Source organism: Falco cherrug, chromosome 1, assembly GCF_023634085.1.
Source record: "Falco cherrug isolate bFalChe1 chromosome 1, bFalChe1.pri, whole genome shotgun sequence".
Classification (NCBI taxonomy): Eukaryota; Metazoa; Chordata; class Aves; order Falconiformes; family Falconidae; genus Falco; species Falco cherrug.
In genome coordinates this window covers 108,782,651-108,801,970 of record NC_073697.1, presented here as the reverse complement: position 1 = coordinate 108,801,970, position 19,320 = coordinate 108,782,651, and the positions used below count along the sequence as shown (strand labels likewise).

The window sequence follows — 19,320 nt, the reverse complement described above, 5'->3', positions numbered from 1 at the left end:
CAGTGGATTTCCTTCAGTTTTTGAACCCTGGCCCACTGCTAAACACTTCCATTCTATTCCAACACAAGAACGAATGCACATTTCGTTTGTTTAGACAGAACAGCAAAACCAAACTGATCCATGCTTGGACTAAGTGCTTAGCTACTTGATTAGCTTACACATAAAACTCATTCCATTCCAAGCCTTTGTAAACTGGCAGGCTTTACTCAAATTTTGTCTCATTACTAAGACTGCTGAACAAAAGACTAGAGAAACACCAATCTCAAATCTTTATATTAATGACCTTACTGTAGCACAGAAGTTATAAACTTACTACAAAACAAAGTGAAAGAAACCATTGTGAAGAGTGTTGAAAAGGTATTCTAAAAACTACGACCACAGTCAGACATCCTACTTACCAAGTTACAGTTTAAACACAATTTTATTCTTGAATATGAACCTTTGAACAGACTGATAGACAAATATAAAATATTACCTCCAGTAGAACAAGCAGATATGACTATAACACATGAAAAGAGACTCATTTCACACACAAAAAAATGCTGTAAAATAACAGAAGCATTAAAAAAGACCCACACATTAAGATCCAGTACGCATCTTACACTTTATTTGTTTCTGTACATCGGGTCCCCAAAACCAAAGCCCACACATAAATACAGAATTCATGTATCAATATGCATTTAGCTTACAAAACACCATACTACATATAGAAATGTCCTAGATTGTTATTCAGGCGTTTTTTCTTGCTTTTTTCCCCACTTTTATAGGTCTGCTTCTCATTTTTGAGAGCATCAGCAGGCAGCAATGACTCCTGCTAAGGGCTGAGAACTCCTTTGTTTCAGCAGAGCTCAGTTTCAGCTGGTGACAGGAGTCGGGGCTGCCCGGGCAAGTATTCTCACCTCACACTGTTTAACACTCCTAGGTCTGTCCCAGAACCTTCAAGTACCTAGGACAGGGTACTGAAGGCCTGGGTGGACGGAGTCAGCCAAATTTCAACTGTATAAACAGACTAAGGGTGTGTGTCAAGTGATCCGTTAATCCATTTCAAAAGTTGTTCTGCTACTATGGCACACACAGTTTCTTACAAGAAAGCCAGGAATAAATAGCTAGGATACACCTTTACTTCTGTACCAGAGTCCATGCAGCAGTGGCTTATCCTCTTGGTTGACAGACCAAGTGTTTTTGTCCACCACAGGGACATTAATCTTCTTCTTTCTCAATGTAAGATTTAGCACTGACACGTGCCATTTGCCTTGCCAAGTAGCGGTCCCTTGCTGACATGACTGTCTCTTCATTGCTCCGTTTGGCAAATTTGCTCATGCTCTCAGGTGGTTTCTGTGCTTGTTCTTTCTCCTCTTTCTCCCCTCCTTCTCCAGCTTTACGTTTCTGCTCAGAACAAACTCCAGAGCTGGATCTTCCCTTCTCATCCACCTCTCTCTCTTTTCCCTTTCTCTCTTTCTCCAGATCACCCTCTCCATCTTTTTCTAAAGATGCAGGAGTACCTTCCCTCCTCTCTCTGTATTTCTTCTCATCACTACCATGCTTCTCCCTCCTGTCCTTCATATGATCTTCCTTTTCTCTGCATCTCTCTCCTCTCTCCTTCTCTCTGTCATTATACCTGCCCTTACCATTTCTTATTCTTTCTTTCTCTCGTTCCTTTTCTGAGCCCTTCTCTTCTCTCTCCTTTGCCTTCCGCCATTCTCTGCCATGTCCCTCCCTCTCTTTTCTTTCCTTGCCCCTTTGCTTATCATCTTGCTCTTCCCTCCTTCTGTAGTTATCTTTATTAGTGTGATCCCCATATCTATGTCGCTCTTCCCTTTCCCTTTGGTGATTCTTCTCATGGGTTCTACTTCTGTCATAATCTTTTTCCCTGCATTGTTCATCATGTCCTCTTCTGCTTGGTCTGTTCTCTCCCCTCTTTGTAAGATGATTTGTTTGGGCTTTTGTGCACAGCTCTTCCTCTACACCGGATGAGCTTGGTGACCTGGAATGTCTCTGGTTCCTGTGATGTTTAGCCTCCTCTTCGCTGCTCACAGGGCTCCCTCTCCTTTTCTTCTTTTTCAAATTTACTTTACTATTTTTGTCCCTCTTATCATCATCACTACTATCAGTTCCTAAGTCGGTATCAGCATCTGGATTATTTTCTTTCTTAGCAGAGGGCTTCAGTCTTTGTCCTTCATATGGGCATTTGCTTCTTTGGTTGGAGTCTTCATAAGAACTTTCAGATTTTTCTTCCTTTATCCTACATTTTTAATGTTAAAAGAGAAAAAACAACATTACACAGCCTGAAATCTCAAGACTTTCCTATAAACTGAGTTCTGGTCAGGACTTAAGCAAAAGATGCTTCTGAAAAGTCTAAGAAAGCAACTGTATCTGTGGCTCAGGTTCCAGGAATCCAGCACAAAGGATTTCTATTAAGTATCTGTATTTGGTTCATTGGTGAAGGAGAGCTGATGCCTAGAAGAATGGCTATGGTTATGTATCTGTAGCCTCCATCTAAGGAAACAGACATAGATCTGTATTCTTGTGTAAGCTTTTTGGCAAGCTACTTTTCCTGTATTCACGTCAAATAATTATCCAGAGAAGAAGCAGGTTGTATATGTTGCTAACAGAAGTAGGAACATAGCTTCCATTAGTAGTAAATTTTTTTAATCCAGTATTTCTGAAGATCTCATTCTTGTGGCTAGATATAAATAAGTATCTCTTAACAGCTCGTAGATTCTTAAATAAAAAAAGCCGACCCATGGAGGACCAATTTGGGCAGTAGACAGAAAGGTTATGCTTTGTCATTCTTTTCTGACTGATAAGGAAGTTATGTTTTCTCACAAAAGCCACGCCTCTTCTTTTTAATCATACAGCTACAGTAACAGCCTGTGGTAAATTCTTGTGAATCAGCACACAATCTAGTTAGAATGAATGTTTGAAGCATGCTTGAAAGCACGGTTAGTCTACGAACAATGACTAAAAATTATGCTGAAAAGTTTGATAATTTATTTAGTAATCCAGTTAATTAAAATAAGTCAAAGGTGGATCCCTTTTGAGACAAGTGATGCAAATTCTGAGAACTAAAAATAGAGATTGTGCCACCATAAAAAAATTAAAATATACACCTGAACTACTTGTTTTCCCCTGAATTATTTTTATATACAATTCACAAAAGGAACATTTCCTTGATTTGCAAGATTAAGAAACCATCATTTCAAATGATCTCTAAACAGTACAAAACTACATCATCCTGAAGGCGCTGTAAAAGAAGAACTATTACATCAAATGGACCACCAAGTGGGCTGACCACTACTGCTACTGTTTTTAGAAAAGAGATGCAACCGAGTACCTTAGATTTCATCAAGAAAAAATAATAATCATGAAATGCAAAATTAATTTAACCACCTCAGTAGCAACCTCTGTGCACCAGTGAAACCAAGGAGGTATTTCTCTTTGGTGAAAGCCTGAGACAGGATGTTTTTCCAAACACATAGGTATACTAATACTTTAAGTCTCAAATGACAAAACCGTTGATTTCAAATTTCCCATTTTCTGCTTAAATTCAGGAAGCTGTTTTGCTTTTCTTCGAGTTGGTGATTCTTACTTCCTAGTTCTTTTACACTGCTTTTCCCTATTTATTTCCAATAAGGTGGCATATCCTTATGCTGAAGACATAACTTATTTCAGATAGTCAAGTAACTTCACTGTGATTGCATTCTCCATTTAAGCTAAGATCATATTTTCTAATAATCCAATCTCAGATCCAGAAGATTTCTTGATGAAAGCTGCACTGTTTTTTTCTGACAGCAAGCAATTAGCTACTGACATCCAGGTTTAAGGCCTATCTCAGGTGAGGTTCAACCTGAATTAATTGTTTCAGATGATCAATTGTTGCATACAACAAACATATGCCCTTCACCATACTTATCCACAGGGCAGAATTTCACCATCTCAATTACAGAAATCATTCAGCCTCATCTCATTACATCACTTTGGAATGTGCATATATTAAGATTTTTAAATATTCCCACTGGGTTTCCTATATATTTGATTAATTTCCTTTTACCACAGCATAACACTCAATTTATTTTTATGAGCCTGTAAATGTGGAGTAAGTACAAAGTTAGGAATTCACATTCATATCACAACATTGCTTCCTATGACTTACCTCTGTGCTCGTTATTTTACATTTTCAAAAGTGATTCAAAACGTGTAACTTAATGCAGATGGCCAAGTATTACGTAAACCAGAGTAAATATAGGTTACAATCGTGCCAGTATTACAAGTATGACTGTCTTGATACTTTTAAAATGGCATCCCTTTCCTGCTCATTTCTGTCTTCTAGCATATACCACTGATGGTCGTTGGACATTTTCCGAATAATTCAGTTAATCAACTGTATAGCCATCAGCTTACCCTACCAGTGTTTTAGTACTCTAATTCTTACAGTGTTCCAGTGACTCTGGAATCACAAACAGAAAGAAGCTGGTTTGTATATGAACGTGTTCTGGTATCGCATCCTACCTGGCTTCACGGAAGCTGCATTTAGGCATCTCTTCTTCCCCTACCCTCTGGTTTAAAAGATGTCTGTAAAATCCACTGAGATCCTTCTGTTTAGTCACATCCAGGTACGCTAAGGGGAAGAAAGTAAGGCTGGATTTACTGTACCACAAATACTCATCAGATACAACTCAAAATTGGTAAGACATCACCAAGACTGCAATCTCCACCCTGGAGGTTTTCAAGCCCAGACTGGAAAGGCCTTTGAGCTGCCTGATGTGACCTCAGAGCAGACCAAGCTTTGAGCAAGAGGCTGGAGCAGATGGCCTCCAGAGGTCCGCTCCAAGCTGATTTATCTTATGATACTACATCCCATTCTTCACACCCATTCCTGGGATACTGTACAGAACGTCTAAAGTAAGAAGTGTAAGCATCATTGTAGCCCAGGCTTATGAGTCTTCCTTCAAACACTGGCCCCTCCTCAAAAATTAAAAGTAGCGACCCAAATAGTACTGACACACAAACAGCTTCCTCTGTTCCTTTAGTAACGTGCACAAAGAAAAGTAACAGACAAAGTAGGATCTGATTCAGTATCTGCTATCTGGTCCTTTTTTAATTACCTCAAGCCTCACAGGGAGACTAGATAACAATGCTGTAAATCACGTACAAGGCCATAATTCTTTTTAAGGGGAATTACTTCAGTGTGAATCTCACCCTCAAGAGCTGCCTCTCTTCTTTCTCTTTCCTCCTCCTCAGCCCTTTCTTGTAGCTTCTTCTTATAGGCTGAAGTCACAAAAGCCTCTTTGTGAGCAAACTCTCCTCCTTCCATTTCACGTTCTTTCTGAATTTTTCTTTCCATTCTTTTTTCTTGCTCCTTCTTTCTAATCTCAGCTGCTTTGAGGATATTTTGGATGTATCTGGGCTAAAATAGGAGGGAAAAAAGGTACTGTGCTGAGAGAACACAAATTTGGATTGATGGAGATGTTGAAGAGAGTTGGTAATGGAAGAAAATTGACAGAAAAGCTAGTCTAACATACTCTCACCAACTGATAGCTATATGAAACAAACTGTCATTCCATTTTAGGTCACTAATGTGGCATGCTTCCTAATAACAAAAGAGGCTGCTGTATACAATCAAAACATTCAGCCCATCTCTGACTGGGATGATTTTTGCTCCAAGTTTAAGGAAATGTTTTTTGATTCCTCACCCCTCTGTCTTCTGTCTTGTAAATGTCTTGCTTTCTATTGCTGTAAAGCAGTGGGAAGCTTCCTTTTATACCCACAAAACCTGACAAGAGCTTTCGAACGAAACAGAAAAAGTAACAATGAAAATATCACTTGTCAGAATAGTTCAGCAATGCTTTGAAACAAGGCTTTGGGCTGTGGAAACTGGCTCACATGTCATCACTGAAAGTTACTTTCATCTTCTAACAGTCCTCCAGTAAGCACACTAGTGAGTGAGGGGGGACGATTTATGTTCATTGGCTTAACAATAAAAAGTCTTTATCATCAGAAGTAGTATTGTTGCTGGCCCATTGCCTCTAATCTTATTATCCCATTGTAATATTCTCTTCAGAAACACACAGAAAGATATGCTATATGTACATCATAAACTGGGTGGGGAACTTGTAGTCTGCTGCCTTCCCGAATACCACTGGATCAGGACTCTGAAGTATCTGATGACTAGCAGTTTTGCCAAAATTCTTGCAAATTACTACCTTATGTAACAGGATTTGAACCCAATACTTGCATGCCCCATGAGAAAATGCATTTGGCAAAGCTTAAAAGTTAATCATCATAGTTATTCCAAGCACACCAAGATATGACAGACAGCATACATTTTCAGGTATCGACCTTTTTGTCATCTTTTCCAGATAACACTCTGGCATTACTTTCTTTTTTCTTCTGCTGCATTTCATCATAAATACTGTCATATTCGTACACTGTAGCGTCTTCCTCCAAAGCCTTCTGAATCTCCAACTTAGTCTAAATAAAAAAAAAAGGTGGAGAAGATAAAAAATTAAGCGTGAAATTTTTACTATTTTCAAACATTTTATTTCTATATTGTAATTTAAACAGACCTATATCCATTGGAACATTGAGTGTAAATTAAAAACAGTCTGATATACAGAGCGCTTGAACTGTTCACCAGGATTGAGAAGACTGACAACCAGATCATCACCAGTATTTGCAGTTACAGGAAATACAGGAAGCAAAGTGTACCGGAAACTTCTTAATGAGTAAACTGTTTCATCAGATTACTGTTTATTAAAGAAAAAGAATTAAGTTAATACCATTTCAGTAAGTTCTACTATCTGTTTTCATCTATAGTTTATCCCCAAAGCTCCACGTAATAAACACATACCAGTGTAATTCAGGATACGATTCCCTATTTCACAGTTCTATCTTCTGTTTGTACAGTCAAGTTGGAAGGAAGAACGGTGAAACCGTTCAGTTCTTAAAAGCCCTATCAGAAAAAAAGCCAACTACTAGGGGAACCCTTGGATCAGACCTCCTGATGACAGAAGAGGAATGCTGAACCACCACCATACAAGTTTCTCAGGCACGTATTACCTCCATTTAAAAACAGTGATATGTTAAACACATGATGCGTAAGTATCTTTCTCTTCTAACTACGTCTTATTAGTCTGGAATATTTAGAATGTCAAAATTAGTGTTTTCTCTGTACAATTTATTTCTCGATTACAGTAAAAAGCTCACTGCTGGTATCTATATAAATATTTAAAAAACAATACTTTGTAACATTATATTCTACAAACGAAACAAAGCATCTGAGAAATTCATCAATGCATTCTATGGCACAAACCAAACTTCAACCTCTTGTGTATTTCAGTGCTTGCATTGAATAAACAGCAATTGTATTGTGTTTTAAATTATTACTAGCTCTGTGTTAAACCTCATTCATGCAGCTTTCATTGGGTAGTTCTTCAGCTACTCTGATATAGCCAGAAGAATTTCAAAAAGAAAAATCTTGCCCAGAAAAGTGAAACAAAATCTTTGCTAGTGGAAATACTCTGAGAACTTCAAGTCAAGTTTTAAAGAGAGTCTTGTGCTGCAAAGGGCAATGCACAAAAAATTTTTTTAAAAGGTGTCCTGGTTTCACCTGGGATAGACTTAATTTTCTTCTTAGTAGCTCGTACAGTGCTGTGTTTTGGAATTTGTATGAGAATAATGTTGGTAACACACCGATGGGTTTAGTATAAACACTACTTAGAAACAACTAAGTCAAGGACTTTTCAGCTTCTCAGGTCCTGCCAGCGAGAAGGCTGGGGGGTACAAGAAGCTGGGAACGGGCACAGTCAGGACAGCTGACCCAAACTGGCCAAAAGGATATTCCATACTATATGATGTCATGCTTAGTATATAAACTGAGGGGAGCTGGCTGAAGCGGGAGAGCCGGTCACTGCTCTGGGACAGGCTGAGCATCAGTCAGTGGGTGCTGAGCAACCATACTGTGCATCACGTGGCTGTTTTTTTTTAAATGTATTTCTCTTTCTCTTTTTGTTATCTTTCTTTTCATTACAATTAGTAGCAGTAGTATTAGACTTTATTTCAATTATTAAACTGTTCTTATTGCAACCCATGGGTTTTACCTTGTTCTGATTCTCCTCTCCATCCAGCTGGTGGGGGGTGAGTGAGCGAGTGGCTGCATGGTACTTAGTTGCTGGCTGGGGTTAAACCATGACAAAGGGTAACCCTAGTTCTGAAGTTGCACAATTATGTTTCTGCAGTTATTTAATGAAAGGGAATGATGCAGTAATTTCTCAATCTGTCATGGGCATGAAGAGTCCCCACCGCATCTTACCTGTTTCATTGCTTGTTTTTTCAATGCTTCTTTCTGAAGACTTTCACCAACAGATGGCTACAAAAAGGAAACATTGCAGAAATAAAATTAATTACATTGACACAGCTCATATTATTTTTCAACTATCCTAACGAACAACTATATAATAGCCTCATTACATAGGTCAGTCTCTCACATCAATGGGATTTTCTGTAAGCAAGAAAAACTAAAAGTTCATCCACAAGCATACAATGAATCAGTCTTTTTACCATGAGCAACATATTGCAGTACCTCGACTTATATATGTGTATACATTTTTCTTACAAAAATGGCGATGAGTTTAAGAACGCTATTTCCATGATATGTGTACCTCAAAAGCTGCATAAAACTTCATGCCATTTCATAAAACAAGTAATCTCATGATTACTTGAAGAAATGCTCAGAGATATAGAAGTTCTGTGAAAACTGTTTAGTTCCCATGCCTTCCTCCAACCACTGCCAAAAAAAATGGTAGAAAAGACATACCCCTCCACTATGGCAAGGGTCAGTCTGTTGATGCAAGAAACTAGCATATCAGCAGGCAAACCATCTAGCAAAGGACAGCAAAAACCAGTACTGAAACAAATTCCTAGAAGAAGGATGCTTGTAATACATCTACTCATGCCCGAACACCACAATTCTTTCAGTTTCTGCCATTAAAAAAAAAAAAAAAAAAAGAAAAAAGAAAATGCAGAAAACAAATCCCCTAAATCAACAGAAAGTGAATTATCCCCTCCTACCAATTTATGTATCAAAAATTTTTTAATGTTCTTGGGAATTATATGTTGTGGATAATGAAGAATAAATGTTCTTGATTATTTTTTAAATTATATTTCTAATAGTCCATGAAAGAGATAGGTGCTATTCAGGATATACATACTCTTTCTTCCAGCACATAAATGTCATCAGAGATGTAGCAGTCACGAGCAGACATTCTTACTGACAATCACATGGAAAACACTGTATTCATAGCAAAAAACCAAATATCCAAAAGGATTTGGCACTTATTTCAGGTTTGAGCTGTACCATCAGTTCATATTTTTAGAAATACGAATACTGCTGATTTGAACAGCATGTACTTCAATCATTCATGTTTAATTTCTGAAGATTAATATGCTACGAAATAGCAATCCTAATCTTTCCTAGGAAAAACATATCCACTACCAAAAACATGTTTTCTAATCATACTGTCTTTTAAGAAAAGCTTTGCATTTTATTATGTCTATTAATTAGTGCTGAAGTAAACTGCACATCTATTTTTTTCTCAACCAACAAATACTGTTTATTGATTCACTATAAACGACAGAACTCGTATCCTTGGTTATGTAATGAATTATCTCTTAATCTTAAAAAGCAGAAATAGAAGGGAAAAATCCTTTTGCAATTTGGCAGCTTCCCACGTTTTGCAACTTTGACTAATATGTGCTCTGTATCACATTCTAAAAAGACAGAGATTGTGTAATCAGTTCTTAATAAAATTTAAAAATGGAAATGAACTAGCAAGGAGCTTGGCAGCGAGGACTAGGATATTCTACAATGAAACAGAATTAGTACCATATAAATAAAAACAGATCCCCTGAACAAGGAGGCTTTTGAATTCATTTGATGTTGAAAATAACATGATATGGCCCCTCTTTTTTATGCTACTAGGATTTTAACAGATGTGTCAACAAGGAAAAAAACCCAACTGCTTTTCCACAGTTTTCTATATGACAGACTGTAAATAGTCCAAATATTTTTTTTTACTGGTTAATTTCAGAAACAGGGAACAAGCTGTGCCATGAGCAGCAGTTAATGGAGTTTCATGGTATGTGACACTGTGCCCTCTGTCTCTATTTCCCCTATCACCTCCTCAGACAGGGTGCCTATGTCATTTGGCAGGTGAGCCACACCGTGTGTGACCAAAAGCCAGCCCAGTGTTGAGCAGCCAGTCAACAGTTGCTCCTCAATGCTGAGAAAGATGAAAATCACAAATTCTCATCTGTGTTCATCCCTTCACCCAGCTGCTAATTTTCAGCAAGACCACAGGAACACAGTATCTTTGGGACTTCTGCTACCCACCAAGGGTGGTTAAGATTGTTAGTGAGTTCCCAAGTCATACAGGACTAACAGGTACACACAGTGACCATCACTAAGGGGTATTTTTCTGCTCTGCAAACCATGAATACTAAAATGACTTGCAAGCGTCTCTAGCTCTTTTTAATTAAAAAAATAAAAAATAAAAGGCAGTAAGGTTATCTCACAGGAGTGCCAGATACTTCTAAACTCAGCAAGAGAAGGTGCTACAGCGACACAGTCGGTATTTGGAGAAGTACATACGGTATCACGTAATAGCACCCACTGAATTCTAGACATTTGCTCGCTTCCCATAAACATGCTAGTACTCACTTTCCTAAGTAATATTACAAACAGAAAATCCCGAGGCACAGAATATTCAAAATATTCCTTCCTAGCCCACTCCAAGTGAGGGATTTAAAGTAAAAATGGGCACACGAAAGGGCACGTATTCCAACTTTTTCTGGTGCTTTAATTGCTACACACAGACTCAAATAACATCCATCTCTGCTTTCAAATTGTTAAACCTTGTGGTTAAACCACAGTAACAAAGGGAAAGCATGATACGCACTTTCGCGGCTGCAGTTACGCTCACCAGCAGAACGCAGCCCCTCTGTCCCACCCAGCTGCAGGTGACCAGGTAAGGAAGCAGACCACGCTTCAGGCTTTAGGAAGCTGGGCTTGGTAAACATCAGCAACACACTCCGAGAGCCCACTGCTGTATCAGCGGTACACCCTGTATGCGGCACCTTGCTGACTGTTTGGGCTAGAATGGGATAGAGTTTCTTATTTATTTTTGTAGCTGGTTGGTTGGCTGGCTGATGGAAGTAGATAGTGGACTATTTTGTTTAAAACAACCTACAAGAAACCTGACCATTCATCTAGTATTTACCTCTGGATTTCAAGATTGAAGAGCTGACGTTGAGACACATTTAAAATACTGTAATTAATTTTTATGTCCTATGCTTTCTTTTAAAAATGCTATAAATGAGCCAGTATAAACTTCTTAATATAAAGAGCTATTTTAAGTTGGCAGTGGGACACAGACCAGCATTACACAGAAGACCTAGACTTCCTCCTGGCTCTTGGGAAGGAAGATGGTCCTCTGCTTGACATACTAAGGGTCATCACTGAAGGTTTCCTTTATCAGATACTTACACTGACTGCTTTTACAGAAAGATCCCTAAACAGTAAGGAATCTCTCCTGCATTATGCCAGAAAGCAAGGGCTCAGTTCCGCAGTTATATTTACAGAATAAGCTTTATTCCACCAAAATATTTTTAATACTGCTTAGAAAGTTTTCTCTGCCTATGTGAAATAAACCTGTTGATCTACAAAGATTACATATACACAAAAGTAATATATGATCCTCATTATTGTACATGTAATTGTAAAGAAGTACACCTGCGATTTGTTTGTCTAGAGTGGCAGTAAGTCTACACAAAACAAACACCTTCCCTAATGGTTCATGGTGGACAATTTCCTGTTGTGCTATGAGCTCTGACAGATGAGAACTTCCCGTTCTTTTGTATTGTTTTTACTTATCAACTGCCCATTTATTAAAGGCCCTATAAGCTCAGCAATCTGTCTCACACTTTCTCCTTCCCTGCAGTCGTTATTCTTCTGATGCACAAAGCTTATAGTTTAATATTTTCTTGAAGGAGAAAATGTTTTAACCCTATCCTGTCAAAACACATAGAATACATGCAAATCAAGAAACTCTTAGAAATTAAGACCTTCCAGCCTACCACTCCTATGAGACCATGGAATATACCTTGTGCACACCTGAAAGGGTGGGGGGAGAGAAATTACCCCAATTACTGTTATTTCCCATTGCTCTCTCCCATTTCTTATCTCCTTTGTGTATTTGCAAGTCTCTTTCAGGTTCTTAAGTGCTTAAGCTACCTTATTTTTATCCTGCAGACAAGCACCCCATCTAAGTTCAGAAACTTACTATGGGCAAACATCAGACAAGGGATTTCATAAAGCTCTTAGAAAATCAAACCAAAAGCAGGATAGCAAATGTTTTACCCAGATGTGCCTAGTTTAAAGAATACTCGGTCTCTATTTATTCTGAGTTACTACTTGTTTGTTCTTGGGGAAAAAAAGCCAGTTGCTGACATTGGGTTTTCAGAACTCCTCCTAAACCGCTGCTGTAAATGACATCATTTCTGGAGCAGAGTGTGCAGCACCATTTAAGCATAGTCTCAGAAAACAAGTCTTAGTCTGTAACTAGTATCATTCTCAGTGTTGTAGCTGTTTTCTAGGAAGTTACAACCTTAAATCTGAATTTCAGAATGTCTTGTAAAAAAGTCACAACTATTTTAATAGATGGTCTTGAAGTATATGTGGGATGCTTGACTTGTTTTTTGCCACTGACTGCCACAAGTACGAGACCAACAAATTCTGACATAATAGCTATTACTAATGGAGTATCTCATATTAGCTGCACAGCCTGTCTCCTAAGGACAAGCATTTGTGGTTGCTACCAGAACTCCAGGCATGGTACTTACTAAGAGAATGTAAGATGTCACTCCATTCCTTTTTTTAAAACCAAATGATGCTTCTGCTCTAATATAACCAGTTACAAAAGAACCAGGAGGCGGCTTTGCCCTTTAGATTGCCCTTTTGAATTCTCTACATGCTGCTTTGCAGTAGACACATAAAATAAATTACCTTTGTTTAAAGTGAAATACATTTTAAAGGGAAATTAAATGCTTCAGTGATGTCAGGCAGATCATACGTAGTTTGATTTTAATCTCTCACTACAACCATATAGTTTTAACTGAATGCATAGAAAAATATTTAACCAAACAGCAAGAGCAGGATAATTTGGAGCTCTATTTGATCAGCACGTAAAAGAAGCACAGTCAGACAGTTCACCAAAAGCAAAGCCTACATGTATAGTGAGCCAGCCAGTCCAAGAGCAATTTATTGTTATCAAGACTGAGAAATAGATACTTTCAGAGCAAAATTCACCTCATTGATTTTAGGTATCTACTTCAGCATGAGGTAACGTGTACCTGTGTCTCTACTGAGTGTAGACGGAGCTCTGGGAACTCAAGTGTAGATACCTGCAGGTGTTTCAATGGATCTTGCTGCAAGTCTGTGGCCTGATGTGGCTGTGTCTCTGAGAGGCTGAGATCTGACCCTGCTCACATCATTCTTCTCGCATCACGTAAGGAATCCCAGACTGTGAGATCTTTGCATTCATGACACTTTGGTATCAAGACATCTTAAAACGAGCTACTTATATGCTCGTGTATATGAATTTATATGTAATTAGTAGTAAATTGTTAAGGCTTGTCCTCACAGAGACCTAGATTATCCGACTACAGCCTGCACATGGATGACCACTAAATACACACAAGACCCAAACCTTCACAGGGTGGGGAAATCAAGTCAGGCACCAGATTCACCTCAATTCATAGCAGTCGTGGCTACTAGCAGAAGATTAGGAGAAAGAACATGAAAAACAAGTCACATACAAAATTAGCTTTCCCTGGCACTCCCTCCTAGCTTCCAGAAACCAGATTAGGACTTCCTGAACCAGAGGATGCACCTGGACCATTGTTTGACACCAAGAGCATCCCTTAATTTGACTAATCCATTTCTGAATCCATTTATGTTTTTGGCAGTGCCACAATATCCCATTGCAATGAGTTCTACAACTTAATGATACATTGTGTGGAGAAAACCTCCCCACTTCCTCTTGTTTAGACTAAACCAGTTACTTGGTAATTCCATAATATAGCCTACTGCTCAAATTATGAGAAATGGCAAAATCATTTTACTTTCTCTGAATCATCCTTGATTTTACACACATCATCTTGAGCTATTCCTCTCTACTTCCTTCTCAGTAATCTCTTTCCTAAGAGCTCCTTCAGCCTACTTCATCTTACCTTGCATGAAAACTGTTGCACAAACTTTGGCCATCAACAATACTCATTACTTGGCCAATCTATTTATTTTTTTTTTTTAGTCATACTGTATCCTTTGCAAAGTTGCAAAGTGAACAGAAGGATCTGTAAGCAAAATCCAGTATCTGAGTCTACAACAGGATAGTTTTCTGCTTGCTTTCAGTCTCCTTTGTGCCTGCTTAAACACTCCATTTATCTTTCAGATGGTCACTAAAAACCACCACCACATCAAGCTGATCCATTCACAGAACTATCCAAACTGACTCCACAATCTCTCTCCTGAATTTAGCACCTACTGTGTCTATGAATAGTTATTTTTTCAGCTACACTTTACACCCTGTAGCAACAAATCAGTTCTGAAAGGCTGGTAGGGTACAGGAATGTATGCTGGGTGATTCTGATACAATCAAGAAACAGACATTTTACCTGCTGTACAACAGAGATATTTTCAACTACATTCCAAAGATAAAATAGAACATGGAACAGTGCACTGGGAATAGTGACAAGCCACCTCTGAAAATGCAAGGCATGAATAAGAGGAACAGTACTTTTGGAGAAAATTGATATATCATAAATAACTACACCAGAATGGAAACTTGTTTCTAACATACCAGTTTGTTGCTGTAACATTTCTCTACAGCAAGTTTTCCTAAGAGTAACAACCTTCCCTCCAGTTTTTAAAGACAGCAACAACTCTGAAGGCAAGTAACTCAGAAATATATTGGCTGTAATCACCTGGTTTACTTTTTCCCAGTCAACATTGAATTTCAGTAAAATTCCCATTCCAGATGTTCTGCTTCTTACAAACTAACCCAAAGACCATCTTTATTGGCAACTAACATCCATTAACGTACTTAACCACAGCAAGAACCCTTTCAAATTCCTTTAGCAAAGGTGCAGGCAAAATCTTAATGAAATATGCATAGTAACATTTTTTAAAAGGGAGAAGAAGTTTGGTGTCTAATATATAATCACAGACCAAGTCAGGTGTGCAGATTTCCTAGCACAAACTTTATTAGAGTTCAGTTAAAAATACATAATCTCCAGACATTTGAGATGTAGTTCTGACTGATAAGGTAGCAGACAGGAAATGAAACCCCTCCCAAATGCTGCTCCTTATCTTGAAAAGCTCTGAAATTATTACTGAACTAATAAAGTAATTTTGCTTTTTTTAAAAAAATATCTTCTTTGATAGAGGCAGTTATGAGATTATTACTTTTTGCTGGATATGTACCATACTGATGAGCATGACAACTTTTAAGAGTCTTTGTAACAGACTCTGGTAGTGAATCTGTCAGCCTTTCTGAAAGGGAGGATACTTGAGCTGTTAAGCTAAAAGTTAGCAGACCACATCATACATTATTATTAATGTTGTTACTATTGTTAGAATTCATTATTTTGCTTTAATGTTTAGATATTATGAGAAAATGGTAAAGTGAAAAAATGCAAGATAGCCCCATACTCAGGAAGATTTATAATCCTACCATGTAATGTTTGATGATAGTAGATTAAATCAAGCCAGTTCTTGGGATCTCGAAAATGTGGGGTCAGTCCCTTAATGAAGAGAAAGGCAACAAATCCCAAACTGACAGGGAAAGCACTCCTACCACGGTGGACAGAAGATCCACTGTTATCACCATTTAAACAAAAGGCTCTCTTCAGAGCTACAGTGCCAGCTATGAGCTCAAGTGGACAGACGCACCCCCGAGCGCGCTGAGGACAGCAGCTAAACAAGGAAAGAGATGGGATTAAGATGTGCTCCTGTCCTCTCTGTTTCCTGTAAGTCCTTTAAGCTGCATGGAGGCAGTTTAATGTTGAGGGCTGAGCGGGTATCACTAGAAAGGCCCTCAAACCTGTCATGCCCTGTACAAAGGGAGCTCAGGTACTTTCAACAGCAGCATTCTGGATTGTGTCATGGAAGCAGGTACACAGAGACTTGGAGTTGCTAGATTCAGGCTTTCTGTGATATAAAAATAACAACTGCTAGTTCATTTTAAAAATAAATGTTTTGATAATATGAGTCAGAAACTGACAAAGATTATTTGAAGCTTTATTAGCTGGTTTTTTTCAACCACGCAAAGGAACAAGCATTGTGTGAGGCTCCAGAGCAGTAAAAACATTTCTGTAACACAGGTTCTGTTTCTAAATTTCAACTTCTTAAAGGCTAACATTCTAGAGTACAGGTATATGTAAAATTTATTTTCCAGGTGTTGTGGAAAAAAGCTAAATATGCACATAATGACATTATGATTAAATTATCACAAGTAATTCCAGATCAATAAAACCCATAAATTGTAACATTATGTCCAGAAAGCTCCATCCATATGGAGAGCTCATCTCCACAAATCCAAGTTTCTATTCTTTATTTGTAAACTATAAAGCTACTGGCTTATACCCTTCAAAAATTCTGTTTTAGAAGTTGGGTTTCTGTAAGGTATCCAAACCAGCCTATATACTACACCAGTTCTTAGACGCTCCCCATACTCACAGCATTAATCCAGCAGTGTAACTTTTATAGTGTACAGCACCCTCTACTGGGACAGGCAGAAAGCCAGTATTTTGAAGGTAATACTTTAAAAATGTTAAAAATAAAGGAGACTATGGAAAAGAACACTTACCGACATCACACAATGTAGTCAAACATCACAAAGTATCAACACACTCTGTGATCATAGAAAAGCTGTGTACCAATACTGCAAGTACTGTAATTCCAGAACTACAAGTAATTCTCATTACTTGCCCCTACTTTATTTTTTTTTTTTTCGCTTTAGAACTCTGGGGTTTTAAAGCTTTGCTTTTGTTTACAGTGAGGCTGAACATCATAAATGAGTTCTATCAAATTTGGATGGAATGAACTAAAGGATTAAATACACTTCACTACTACACTCTTAAGTATCTGAGAAAGGACTGTTGATTACTGCTTGTTTTTCTATTTGCAGTCGTATTTACCAGCAATAACCAACAAATTTATTTACAAGCTAGATACTCTTGCAAACTGGTTCCCACATGGGATCAACTTCTGGAAGATTTGACAGGAAGTAACTAAGAAGTGATGTTACACTTTATGTAACTTGTGCTAAAGAAAACATCTATTTCATGCCCAAATCCAAAATCATGACATATGTCTTAGTAACACTGCCACAAGCTGATGCAAGCATTACGGGTTATAAGCAAGGAATTTGGAGAATATGAGCCAAATTTCAGAAGAAAATGGCTGGACTGACCTCTTCATCAGAGTCATCTGCAAACACCGAGAGTTTCTTCGAAACAAGATTTTTCTGCGGCATTTTTTTTGGCATAATGAGCCCATATCTAGGGAAAAAAAATAAAAATTACCTTTACCATTACTTACAACAAAACACTGAGGATGTTTCAAAACAAACATCTACCATTCACAATTTTGGAAACAAAAGATCAGCATCAACATAACGTATTAAGTATAGATCTGAGTAGTGTTGCCAGCAGCGTGCTCAGCCTTGCCATATGGTTACTAGCTTCTCCCATAGCTGTTGCTGTCCTTTTCCACGCAGTTTCTGGGTGCCAATGATCCTCCTACATTAGAGAACAAATCTCCCCTGTCCAGAGCTCTCCAAGTGATTTTTTGTCCTGAGAAGTAAGGAATTACTATTGCTTAACCTGCACAGATTTTGTCTTAGTCTACGCTAGGCGCTACTCCATAACTGCATTTGCCGGAGCAGTAAGTTCACCTACTTTGCATGGCGATGGAAACCACCAACCCGCAAACACAGCTACGGCAAAACACAAGATCGGCAGTCAGATCATGTCATGCAGAGACTGATTAACTACACACAGAGAACTCCTCGGCCGACACAGCCAGTCTCTGCGCTCACATACACCTCCTACGTTTTTGACAATGAGCAATCTCCACCGCGGGATTCCCCCCCCCCCCCCCCCCGGCACCCGCGGCCTCCTGATGAGGCTCGACTTCCCCAGAGAGAAAACGAGCCCCGGCAACACCGCAGCGAGTCCCGGCCCCAGGCAGGGCCCTGCCCGCACCCGCCCCAGCGCCCCCCGGCCGGCTGCCCCGCACAGCGCGGCCCGCTCGGACCCGAGGCCCCCGGTAGCGGCGCGGCGGGGCCTCCCCGCCCCAGCGTCACTCACTGCTTGCTCAGCGCCGCCATCTTGTCCCCGCCGCTGCCGTCGCTAAGCGAAGCCGCCCCGCCGTTCCGCAGCCGCAGATTCCTCGCGGCCGAGACGCCCCCCGCTGGCTCGGGGACCCCCGCCGCCCCGCGCCGCGGTCCCGCTCCAGGAGGGAGGCAGAGGGCGGGCGCCGGGGGCCGGCGGCGGGGGGCGAGTTTTTAACGGCTCCTTGGCGGGTGGCGAAAGTGCCGGGGGGGGAAGGGCTGTTGCGAGCCGAGCCGGGCCGAACGGAGCCGAGCCGAGCCCGAGCCGGGCCGGGCCGAACGGAGCCGAGCCGAGCCCAGCCGAGCCGAGGGCGCTGGCAGCTCCTCAGGGCAGTGGCTGCTGCTGCCCGCGGCCGGGCGGAAAGGCCTGTGTAGGCCTGGGGCCGGCAGGCACCCCCGAGGCCGGCGGGACCCCCGAGGCGGGCAGGGACCCCCCAGGCCGGCAGGTACCCCGAGGCGGGCAGGCACCCCCAGGGCCGGTGGGACCCCTGGGGCAGGCAGCCCCCCTTGAGGCTCTCCCTACGCCCCCACCCCCGGGGGGTGCAAAGCCACCCTGTCCCTGCCCAGACATCGCCTACCTGGAGGTGTCGCTTGTTGCCAACTGAAGAAAGAAAGAGGAGTTTAATTTCCCAACATTTTATTAAAAAAGTGATTCTGCCGAAAGAAACGTTATTGGAAAGATGAAATCTTGCTACCGACAGTGCTGTTGGTGGTAATCTCAAGCTTTATCCCAATAAGAAAGGTTTTTCTGCTATATTAAAAGTGTAAGGCTTTTCTACAGCGTGTTCAGAACTTCACAAAATGCTGATGAACAACAACCTTTACTTAAAATTATTCCTAAAGAGTAATTTAAGGAGACTGAATCCTGGAA

The 19,320-nt window shown here is 39.9% G+C and overlaps 1 protein-coding gene across 2 annotated transcripts; it reads right to left on the bottom strand.

Annotated features, from left to right (window-relative positions):
- Positions 1-585: 585 nt before the first annotated feature.
- Positions 586-18,641, bottom strand: NSRP1 (nuclear speckle splicing regulatory protein 1). Of its 2 annotated transcripts, none has more exons than XM_055718104.1 (7): positions 18,427-18,641; positions 17,529-17,616; positions 8,312-8,368; positions 6,340-6,471; positions 5,200-5,407; positions 4,510-4,618; positions 586-2,242 (listed from the first exon to the last, which is right to left on the bottom strand). In XM_055718104.1, the coding sequence occupies exons 1-7, from the start codon at positions 18,444-18,446 to the stop codon at positions 1,201-1,203; spliced, it is 1,656 nt and encodes a 551-aa protein (XP_055574079.1). In that variant the 5' UTR covers positions 18,447-18,641; the 3' UTR covers positions 586-1,200. The 2 variants fall into 2 exon arrangements, with proteins under 2 accessions (XP_055574079.1, XP_055574088.1); XM_055718113.1 differs by lacking the exon at positions 18,427-18,641 and adding an exon at positions 18,016-18,155 and having other exon boundaries at positions 6,324-6,471.
- Positions 18,642-19,320: the final 679 nt, after the last annotated feature.

Excerpts from the sequence above, each read along its gene's own strand:
- NSRP1 (XM_055718104.1), bottom strand. The coding sequence starts at position 18,446 with ATGGCGGCGCTGAGCAAGCA. Across the intron at positions 8,369-17,528 it reads CAGATGACTCTGATGAAGAG|CCATCTGTTGGTGAAAGTCT; the intron begins GTCAGTCCAGCC and ends TCCTTTTTGTAG. Across the intron at positions 4,619-5,199 it reads AAGAGAGGCAGCTCTTGAGG|CGTACCTGGATGTGACTAAA; the intron begins GTGAGATTCACA and ends TCTTCCCCTTAG.